The sequence below is a fragment of the Nannospalax galili genome, unplaced genomic scaffold (assembly GCF_000622305.1).
Source record: "Nannospalax galili isolate Female #2095 unplaced genomic scaffold, S.galili_v1.0 scaffold31, whole genome shotgun sequence".
Lineage (NCBI taxonomy): Eukaryota > Metazoa > Chordata > Mammalia > Rodentia > Spalacidae > Nannospalax > Nannospalax galili.
In genome coordinates this window covers 4354630-4366288 of record NW_008332149.1, presented here as the reverse complement: position 1 = coordinate 4366288, position 11659 = coordinate 4354630, and the positions used below count along the sequence as shown (strand labels likewise).

The following is an 11659-nucleotide window of genomic DNA, read 5'->3' as shown; positions in this document are numbered from 1 at the left end:
GGGAGGGAGAGAGGGAGGGAGGGAGGGAGGGAAGGAAACCCCATAAAACAAATAGGCGTTTTCATGTATCAAGATGAAATGCATGAAAGGAAAGTGTTCAGCTGCCTGACACCCTGCAAGAGAGGGCATGGCCTTCAGACACTCCATCTACATGGCCACCTACAACTGAGTCTCTCTACCTTAATTGGTCTTGCCAACAATTTTTGTTGGATGACATAAATGTTAAAGACACAGAAATTTGAGATTTTATACCTATTTAGAAGTTCAAATCTAGGAATTCTAAAACAGTTGTGAAGAGTCATTTTGAGTCCCTCCATTTCTCAAATGTCTGTATGTACACAGAGGTTTAAATAAATCATTAAACATTTACTGGACTGGGGAGATGGCTCAGCGGTTAAGAGCACTGACTGCTCTTGCAGAGGACCCGGGTTCAATTCCCAGCACCCACATGGTGGCTACGAACCATCCTTAACTCCAGTTCAGGGGAATCCAAAGCCTCTTCTGAGTTCCCAACTCCCACATGACAGCTAACAGTCATCTGTAACTCCAGTTCCAGGGTATCTGATACCCTCTTCTGACCTCCATGGGCATTTCAGGACACAGGTGTTTTTATATGCCATGCAGACAATACACTCATACACATAAAATAAAAATAATAAATAAAATATTTTAAAAAATAAAATAAACATTTACTAAATGTCCCTCAAAAATGTCAGAGGCTCTGGCACTTTCTCGAATCCTGAGCTCTCTAATCCATTCCTATCAGCGTTCAGCATAGCCCTGCCCTGAAATCGCATAAACTCACCCATGACCTACCTCCTCACTAGGATCCTTCTTCTATTCTTCCACAATTGAAAATTGCTGACTATCATCCTTCCGCCTTTAAATGTTCTTTTCTCTTGTTCCATCCTTTCATTAAGGAAGGAAACTAATTAAAGGAAACAAGGAGACCTTGGCTTGTTTCCTCACTGGAGGCTATTTCAGAAGGCAGTTCTTCCTCCTTAACTCCAACTCAGACGGGCACACTCAATGAATGCTATGCTGTTCCAGGCTCTTGGCCCCCTACTCCTCTACCATCACTCTCCCTCAGTGACCTTACCTAGTCTCATGGCTCCAAATACTGCTGCAAGCTTCATCACTGGTTTCTCCAGAACCCAAACTAGTTTATTCAATTGCCTACAAACACAATGTCCGTTTGTAAAGCCAATGTACACCTTAAATTTAACACTGCTAAAATGAATTCTTGACTGCTGTACTCTCCCCCATCTGTCCTGTACCTTTCTCAGTCATTCCCATTTTAGTAAAGCATGTAACACCCACACAATTGCACTAACAAGACTCTTCATTCCTTCCTTTCCTGTACACCCTACAGCCAATCTAATCCTACTGATTCTACCTCCCAAACACACCTGAAACTCACCTACTTCATTTTGTCCCCACCACTCTAAAGCACAAAAACCCATCATCTCTTACGCAGACTAGCAGAGTAAACCCAGGTAGCTTTTGCCTCCTGCTCTATCCTATGATCCTCCACAAAACACTTATTCTGCACAGAGAGCAATCATAAAACATACAAATTAGACCCTGCTTAAATCCCTCCAATGACCTGCCATTACAACTTAATCTATCATGGTCCATACTGCCCTATGTGACTCTGAATCCTGCCTGCCTTGTTAGACTCCTTCCCCACACTATCCTCCATCACTCACCAGGCTCTGGTTATCCTGGTCTTTGGTTCCACACAAGTTCTTTACCAAGCTGAGGCTTTTGCATTTGCTTTCCTCTGCTCCAGTCTTCGTTACTCCTACATTGGCTCAGGGAGGTGACAACTGCCCTTACCCTTAGCCTACACAGCACCGACCCCCAACCTGTCATTACAGAACTGTTCATTCTCTTCATGGCTCTGATCTCTATTTATCTGGGACTTCCATTATATTCCCAGTACCTTCAAGAGTGTCTATGGAAAGTACACTTTTCATTAATGAAAGGAAAAATGTATACTCAAAGTTAGGAATGAAAAGAAGGAAAAATATATTCCAGAATATAATGAAATTATCATTAATTAGAAGATTAAAAGGTCAATGCTCTTTCTGGGATTTTAACAGTTCTCCATTTCAGGATGGAACACCAACTTCTTAGTCCAGTTTCTGGCCGCTTCCAAACACTCTTCCTCATCACCTTTCTGGCATCTCTTAAACCTGATTCCAGCTCAAATCCCACCTATGCTTCAACGGAATACAGTTTTAACAGGAAACAGGTTTCTGCTTTTCTCTTTTTACAAGCACTGGGAATTTGGGAACCTCATCAACATTCTTCCCTCTACCCAGAATCCCTTCTTCCTCCAACTCCATCATAGCCAGTTTCTGTTAATCCTTTCAGGTCTCGGCCTATGCACTGACTCCTGCTAGAAGTTTCCCAGGACCTAAGAGCATGCTGGATCCCCCCACCCCCCAGATTTCCACAGCACTGTAGCTGTCTGCTCTCTTGGCATTTATGGTCTATATCCTATGTGCCTCATGATTTCTGTCCTCCACTAGGCTGGAAAGTCTTATGGGGTTGGGAACTGTCTTATTCACTGCTGTAGTCTTAGCACTTACCATACACAGTACCTGGTACACAGCAGTCAAAAACAAGAAGGTGATGAATAAACAGAAAGAAAGAATAGTGGACACGAGTCACCAGACACAACTGGAGTCTTAACTGAGAAAGATGTAATTTTTCTTTGAATATAGGACAAATTTTATTTTGGCACTGGGGCGAGGGGGCTAAACCCAGGGCTTTGTACATGACAAGCACATATACTACCACTGAGCTACATCCCTAGCCCAAACAAAATTATAATTGTAACAATGTAAACTCCTGGAGGGTGGGGGGAAAAAACACAAAAAAACAATGTAAATTCCTAGGTATATAAAATTGCTCAGACATTAGTATCTACTAAATTCATGTAAGGTACACACTCCTTCACTGTGCACATAATAATCTAATGTACACTGGGTTATTAACAGTCTTATTGCAATATATGAAATATAATTGTTTTCATCTTTCCCAGATAAGCTGTTTACAAGCAGAATAACCTGAATATAACAGCATCACAAAGAATGACCAGGAAAACAGTGCAGACTTTCTGTTCTCACATGAAAGTTCATGGCACATCTCCTTGATTAGCTACAATGCAGTAATAGCACAAATACTGATCTATCCAAAAGAGTAACTTAAGGCTTAAAATGAATTTTTAAAAATGACATTAATCAACTCTTTCATCATCTAAAAATGTTCAACCTCAGGCTAATGGACAGCATTCCTAACTGGGAAGATCTTACCTCTGTTATCATTTTACAGCTTTTACAGGGTCCGATCTGACTGAATAACTGAAGTATAAGGACTTCTGTCACATCTCTGGAGAGGTTACCTACGTATCTGAACAAGAAAAAAAAAATACATCAGCAATGTTTCTTTAGCTCCAGCTCTAATGTGTTATTTAATGTCACCTTGTACTTCATTTAACTTCCTGTGTATATTATAACTTTTTTCCAAAGTAAGTCTAGTCCTATGACAATAACTGTATTTCCTATTTCAGAATAATTTATAACACTCTACATGACAAATACTGATTTAGCAAACATCTGGTCATGAAATACTAGGCAGCAGACGTTAGTGGGTTCGTCTTAGACTCCCAACCAGAGTGCCTACATGAACCAGAAGCAGAATGAGCACACGGCTGCCAGAGCAAAGGGGGTGGAGGGCGCTGTTCTGTCTCCAGCAAAGGCTGCTACTGACAGGCATTTTCACTGCTTTGCTGAAGGAAAGCAGAACAATAATAAAATTTTCTAGTAAAAAAAAAAATCTATCAGGATCAACAGGATACAATCTTTATGTAGATAACAAATAAAGCAAATATAAGAAGAGTTCTTTTTAAAGATTAAAGTTTTGCCCCTAATTACCAATTGATTAAAAATTTTAAAGAAAGAAAACAAGACACACTTTACTACCAAGAGATGATCACCTTGGTTTATGTCTTATACTATGGGGTTAGTTTATCTCAATAAACTTCCAGCCTTTTAAGTCTTTTTGGGTCTCTGCTTGCTTATTGATAGGTCTTTACTATGCAGCAGCCCTCCTGGTCTACCTGCTCTTGCCCCCACGCCCTGAGTCTTTCTGGTTCATGTGCATTTGCTCATGACCACCTCAATCAACAAGCACTACTTATAAAATTTGACATAGTTTATCCTGGAAAATAAAAGGACTTAAGTTTTATTTTTTTAACCATGACATACAACACCTGGAAACTAAGTACTGAGATCAAACTAAGCCTTGCAACACAGTTGCCACATTAAATACAGAGATGCTTTAAAATGAAACATGCTGTAGGAAATGCACTGAGAAAGTCTAAGCTAAGAAAAACCTAAAACCATCCAATTAAGGAGTAGGAAAAAAATGAGTAGTATTTCCCCAGGTAAGTTAAGAATTTCACTGCAATGGTCACTAACAACCTCAGGGCACATGTCTAAAGTGCAACAAGTCCAATGCTACTGAAATAGAAGATCACACTAGCTGACAAACTTGTCTGGGCCTAGTGTGCCATCTTTTCCTTAGAGTTAAAAGGGAGGTGACCCTCATAGGCCACACAGTGACTTCTTTCAGCAGTAGCAAAAGGTTACAGAATTATGAACTGGTCAAAGACAACTGCTTGCCCCCTTTCAACTCACAGGGTGTATGAGCCTGTTTCTAGGAGTTACTTCTTTTTGTACAATAGAGACCTATCTGTAAGGAAAATGAATGATCTCTACTTTGCTCATCTAACCTAAAGGGCCAGTCTGCTCATTTCTGAGAGAGAGAGAGAGAGCAATGAATAGGACAGATTTTTAGATAGTGAAGCTAGGAAGTAACAGAAATAAACAACATCATTTTAATATATTAAAATACAAAGTTTTTTTTGTGTGTGTCTTTTTTTGAGACAGGATCTCCTTTGTAGCCCCAGCTGTCCTGGAATTCACTATGTAGACCAGGATGACCTCGAACTCAGATCCACCTGTCTCTGCCTCCCAAGTGCTGGGATTAAAGGCGTAAGCCACCATGCCCGGCTAAAAAAATGCAAAGTTTTAATGATGTAAACAGCTTTAAATTTGCATTATTGTTCAAACAATGTCTGAGAAAAACTGCATGGGTATTAATTACTTTCCATTGTTAATAGTCACAAAATAAAAGCTGTCTTTGTTAACAGAACTTTTATTCCAAGTCAACCCATTTCCAATCAGATTCAGAACTTGTTAAGTTTCTAGAGGCACATTTACATATATTATTAATGTCCATTTCTAGCACTGTCAAAGATAAAAATGTTAATATTTAAGTTTAGAATACCACGAAATATTTACAAGTCCTGTTTTAAGTATCCTTTTTTCAAATACCTCCACTAAGATTTACGTGCTGAAGCAGCAGGCTAAATCTCAAAACCTAAAAGGCCTCCGTAACACCACAGAGGACCTTAATTTGCCAAGATGGAAAGAATACAATTCACTATTATAATTTCAGTTAAATTTACCCAAATTTCAGACTGCCTTTTCTGCTCAGAGTTCTGTAATTCATGCACCTACGTGTGCCTTCATGCATCGTAATACTTAATGGAAGCACATTTTATAACCTTAAAAAAAATATTGTACTGTCTTGTACCTTCTTGTATCATAAGATAATCCATCCTAAAACAAATGCCAAAGACATTCAGGACAAAGTTCAACACAAAATCTAGTGAGCATCACCTTTGGTAGGTTAATTGAATTGCTAACCTTATTTCTTTCCAGACTTTCTAAACTTCCTGCTGCAGCTGAGTAGTCAATATATATTCTCAAGTTCAAGTTTTTAAACCTATAATTTCTTCCTGAAGAACATATACAAAGTAACAGAAAAAGACAGATGACTTGAGTTTTTATAGTAAGACGTCAATTCAAAATAGAAAACACTTAGGAAATCCCAAATGGTTTTTAGCACATGAAAAAAAAAAAAATTAAGGAAAAGTACCTTACAGTCTATTCTGTCTTCTAAGAACAGGAGCTGTAGGAACTAAAGCATTAAAAACTGAAAATGATACCTTTATCCCTTACACCAAATTTAAATCCAAGTGGGAGTCTAGAAAACTTGGTAGTTTCACAGCAGGCAGAAGTTCACACTGCCACACTATGCCCTATGTCTGGCTGGGCAGAAATTAAGAGCGTCATGCCTTGCAGAAAACTAGTGACAGTTTCCACCCTAAAAGTGCACGTGCTCTGGAAGAGTAGCCCTACCAATGTTGAAATTACAGTGGTGGTGTAGGCCTTTAATCCCAGCACTAGGGAGGCAGAGGCAGGTGGATCTCTGAGTTTGGGCCAGTCTGGGCTACAAAGCAGAAGTTCCAGGCTAGGTGGGGCTACAGAGAGACCCTGTTTCCAAAAAAAAACAAAAAAAACCAACAAAATACCGTGGAGTTAAATTTCCATAAAACTAGCGTTTTTATCTTGTTCTTGACTACTAAACTGGAGAACTTCCAACAATAACCCTCGATAGACCCTAAAGGATTGGTCACTTTGTCAGTACTTGATTCTAGGAAGGAGGCATGGTGGAAGAAAGGTGCAGGTAGCACAACTAAACTGACCAACTATTCATCCGGGATTGACTCCCACACACTTCAAAGAAATAATATGATTAAATTGAACCAGGAGCTTGATTGTAGCCATAATACAGTTAAATCCATGGTATGGCAAATTCTGTGAGATGTTATGCTATTTTCTTCTGCTCTGTTCACAGATGTTCAGACTATATTTTCAATCAATGATTTATTTCCTTCTTTTTATTGAGTATCAAAGAAGGAAGAGCCTTAAAGGATGGCACTGAATAGCATGGTTATCATTCTAGACAACTCCTACGGTTTTGGTACATCAAATTGATGAATAAAATAAACTACAATTGAATGCATTTGTAATTTTGGGTCACACTGTAGATTCAGATACCATGAATCAAATCACTGCACTGCAAAGATACAACCCAAGCCTGAAACATGTCCCAGGAGCCTGGTCCACTTCAAACACCAGTGTCACATTGGGTGATCTTTTTTGTTTTTAAGATCACAAGTTACCTAATAACATAAACACCCCCCAAATAAATGTCAAATGAGAATGACGAACATCAGAAAACAGACCTTTAAAGCAACTATATGACAAATAGGATTTAAGACTCAACATCACGGCAATTCTGTACCACTTTAAATACCATCAAATAAATTAGTAATACTGTAGATAATGAATATTTAAAGACCTACCTAGGCTATAAACACCATATTGTTTTCTGAAGATAGAACCATATGTCTTAGCTTGTGTGTGTCTGCAGGAAGAAAACCTCACTAGTAACACACAGGCATTTTAAAGTAAACAGGTTAAGATAAACTTTATTAAAAGTACATTGTTTTAAACATAGTAGCCACTTGAAAACCTGGTTCATAGGTCATAATGCAAAATATGAGATCTCCATAAAAAAAACAAAACCCTATAAACATTTGCTTTGATGTCAAGACTTTACATTTGAAAGTTTTAACACATATAAATCAACAAAATGTAAGAAGTATGACAATGTCTGCCTAGAATTTTAATCAGGACTTTTGAAAAAGGAAGTTACCACCAATTTAATGAAATAAGTACAAAAACTGTAGAATATTTATTGAGTACCTCTTACTTTCCAGGCAGTCAACTAAGATGAGGGAAGGGTAAGACCTAGGAAGATGGAGCAAGCAGTCCTTGTATTTAAAACCGAACACACCACCTTTCAAGGAGGACAGTGGGAAAGGGAACATCAACACAGAACTGACATGTAGAACAGAGGAAGATGTGTCTTCACTCCCACCACAGCTTTCGACAACTAAAGACAACTTAAGTTGGTTTCAGGGAAGACAAGAGATGGGAGATGGTGAAGGTCTGAAATAAAATTGGGCTCAGCTGTCTACCAAAGATCTGATAGTGGGTGGAAGGATAGTTACAGGAATAAAAAGCATACTATGTAGCAGGACATATGGAGGGATTCCTCTTCTAAGGAACAAATAGATACAGCTAATGAGCCATGACAATTTACCAATTACTCAGTAGCTATTATGATGCAATGATGACATTTCAGGTATTTGAGATACAACATAACTGTTATGTTCCTCAAACACTACTTGCTAGGCCTTAATCCTAGCTTTCTCCAATGCTTCCAAAGTACACACTGCTACTAAATACCAAACCTTGGCTTCAACAAACCTTAAAGGACAAATTTCAAGCTTTGTCTCAATTATCCCGCCCCCCTCCCCCGGGGCAAAAACAGAAATGGAAGACAGACAGACAGACAGACAGACACACACACACACACACACACACACACACACACACACGGTAAGTTTTACTACCCAAGCTTTTGTTGTGCTTCCCCAAACAAGATGTTAAGAGAAGAATGAAGAGTGTAAAACAAGGCTGGGGGAAGAAAAGAAAAATCTACCAGTATCAACATGGATGGCTACCTTCCTGACTGAACGTATTTTCTAGCTTTTAGAAGCTAGGCAGAGATCCTGAGTCCATCCACCTTCATCCATTCCCCAAAAGTACCTTCCCCATCAGCTAACACGGCCAAGTGAACTCTGAACACCGTATCAACACCAGGAGAGACAGGTAAGAGAAACAAAGCAACAATTTGATTCAGTAACTTAACTCCAGGTAGGTGTAGATGGCCTGGAGGGGCTGGGAAACCCAAAGATGCTCGATTTAAATAACGAATTAGAAACACTCAGATTCAACAGATGAAGATGCAGGAGAAGAGTACCACGTTATTTGGAAAGGAATACAGACGCTGAGTCATCACTCTGCATTGGGAAAGGAAGGAAACTCAAATTAAGCGGTTGGAAGATGAAATTCATTCATTACATTGGGCCTCAGGTAACACGCAATAGCAAGACTGCGGGGGGGGGGGGAAGCAGCCCCCAAATCACACATCAAATAGCGGGTGGAGATACTCTTTTATCGAACTCGGATGGTCTCTACGCACAAACGGATTAGGAAGCTGCAGCGAGAGAAAGGACTTTAACAACTGGCTGTCAGTTTGGCTAAGAAGCGCTCAAAGTAAACTTCGTTACTCAAGAAAAGGGATGCTTGGGCCGCAAGAAGCCATCTCTTCGGCACTTCAAAAGTAGCGGGCGCTGGGGCGGGCGTTTCTGACAGCGTGGGGCACGTGGGGCAGAAAGACACAAGGGGCTCCAGGGGCTGAAGAATGCTTGGCTCAGGAGGAGGACCCGGAGCCACTGAGGCTGAGGACGTGGACGACCCAAGGATGCTGTGGTCCCACCCCCGCCAGGCCCTGTCCCGATGGGGACCTGCAGCTCCTCGCCCAGCCCGAGGCCCCCCAAAGCTCTCGGGACGCAGCCCTCCCGGGCCTGACAGCCTCAGCCCTGCACCAGCCCGGCCTAGGACCCGGGTGCGAGGAAAGGGGCGGGAGGGGAGGTCCAGCCCAGCCCCGGACCCCGGGAGGGACAGCTTTCGGGGGGAAGGGAATGCTTCCTTCCCCAGGCAGAGGGGACAGGCGAGGATCGCACTTCCCAGCCGCGCTGCCAGGACGCTCGGCTGTGGGCCGGCTCCTGTTCCCTCCCGCACCATCCCGCGGGGCCCGGGCCGCCCAGCGCCTGGCACCCCCGGTCTCGGGTACTCACAGAGTCCGGGGCTGTCCGTCGTCTTCCATCATGGTGGGTGCGACGGAGCGATCCCGGGACAAGGGGGAGGGCAGGGCTGGGGAGGGGAGGGGGTGGGGAGGAAGGGGAGGGGGGCTCCGGGCACCGGCTGGGGGCAGAGGAGAAGGAACCGAACCCGGCTCTCGGGCTCACTCCCCCCAGCCCGCTCCGGACACTGCTCTCCAACCAGGAGGAGCAGGAGGAGGAGGAGGATGAACAAAATGGCCGCCGCCACCAGCCAGGCAGGAAACGCGGCAGGGCGCAGGCGCGGCCCGCCAGGTCACCGCTCAGGCCAGCCGCGACGGCCTGCCCCGGGAGAGCGGAGGGGGCAGCAAGCCGGGCCGCGGAGGAAACCCTGGGACCTGACACGACGGACCACGTAGTGGCTGAGGGCCTGCTGGCCGGCCAAGGCCCAGCCAGCTACAAAAGAGACCAGAGAGAGAAAGGCCGGGAAGTCAAGACTCTGGGAATTGTGGTCCTGGGAAAGAGCGAGGGAAGCGCGTCTCCAGAGGCCTGCTGGGAAGTGTAGTCCGAGGAAGGCACCGCGCCTGCCGGGAGGCGGAGGGGAGACTTCTGGGTAGTGTAGTTGTACGTGAAGCCTGCGGTGACGAGGAAGTCGGCGTGCCGGGAGGGAAGGATGAAGAAAAGCGACGTTAAAAGGCGGGCGGCCGAAATGAGGAAGGCTCTATCGGGAAAGTAAACTACAAGTACCAGAGTGCCTCGCGCCGGGGGCTGTCTCAGGATGGCTCCTGGCATCTTAGGGCTCTTCTCTGGGCCGTGCGTGACAATCTGCTCCGCCTCCGTCCAGCCTGAGAGCGGTTTCTTCAACTGCGGCTCAGGCGGTGTGCTGGCTCCGCGTGGTGACCGAGCCAGCAGGCCTTACTGGGCATCTGTCGTCAGAGCGGCTGGTCCGCGATCGGCAACCGCTGCCTCTCGCGACCGGCCGGCTTGCCGGGGACCGAAGGGGCCTGGACGGACATCGGGCTGCACCGGAGCCAGCCTGGTCTTTTGAGTGCGTCTTCCGGCAACCTCAGAACTCCGAGGCTAGGTGTCCCGCTTGTAACTTGCTTTCCAAGTGTCAGAGGGTCTCATCTGATTGGGGGTTGAGAAGAGCTTGTGCTTCTACCCCCCCCTTTCGGAAATCTAGTTAAAAATAACCCTTGAACAGAGACGTGCACAGATCATATTTAAGGTGGTGCTTATATACATCAATCCATGTGGGGGAAATCTTGTGTGAAGATGTAGGAATCCTTGTTTAAAATACCCTTGCAACACACACTAGTTTCCTGGTGTGCATTTTTACCCACCAGCACTCTTCAGGACAGTATTCCTGAATATGTACCCGCTTTTCTGGATTAATGAAAGTGATGGTAAAGAAAAATCTGAGCTTAACGGTCCCAGTTAACAACTGCAAGTGCCAAGGAATCCTCATGTAGATGCAGTCAGCCATGCAGCAAGATAATGTCAACTTGTAGAGGAGAGGAGATCAACGCAGACCTTGTAGAGACCTTGATAGAGGGGTTAAACCCCACAGGAGTCAATGGAAGAGCCAGGTGGGGTGCTGCACATCAGGAACCCCAGCACTTGAGAGGCTGAGGCAAGAGGATCATGACTTTGAGCCTACATATCAAGATCTCATCTCAAAAATTAAGATAAGCCTGACTTGGTGGTACACACTTTTAATCACAGCACTCAGAGTCAGAGGCAGGCTGATCTCTGAGAGCGAGGCCAACCTGGTCTACAAAGCTAGTTCCCGCAGATCCTCAAATGGCCTTAAGTGTAAAAATAAATTGATTTATATGGGCCAACTGTATGGTCTTGAACAGCCAAAAGGAAAGTATAAGCAAAGAGTAAAGTCATCAGTATACTTTAAGAGTTCAAGGGATTACACTTCCCAGACATTAGGCTTAAGTCTATATAAAAAGTTATTTAGACAATTATTTCTCA

The 11659-nt window shown here is 43.6% G+C and overlaps 1 protein-coding gene across 6 annotated transcripts in view; it reads right to left on the bottom strand.

Moving 5' to 3' along the window:
- Positions 1 to 10234, bottom strand: part of Tial1 (TIA1 cytotoxic granule associated RNA binding protein like 1) — a 21401-nt gene extending 11167 nt beyond the window's left edge. For 2 of the 6 annotated variants that reach the window (XM_029560744.1, XM_029560745.1), the window contains exons 1-2: positions 7289 to 7350; positions 3324 to 3420 (exon numbers count right to left, since the gene is read on the bottom strand). In XM_029560744.1, the coding sequence (XP_029416604.1) occupies positions 3324 to 3335 (12 nt within the window). In that variant the 5' untranslated portion in view covers positions 3336 to 3420; positions 7289 to 7350. Of the gene's footprint in view, positions 1 to 3323; positions 3421 to 7288; positions 7351 to 9694 lie in introns of those variants that run through there. The other 4 variants (XM_017796691.2, XM_008827306.2, XM_008827305.3 and 1 more) reach the window with 4 other exon arrangements.
- Between the last annotated feature and the right edge of the window lie 1425 nt (positions 10235 to 11659).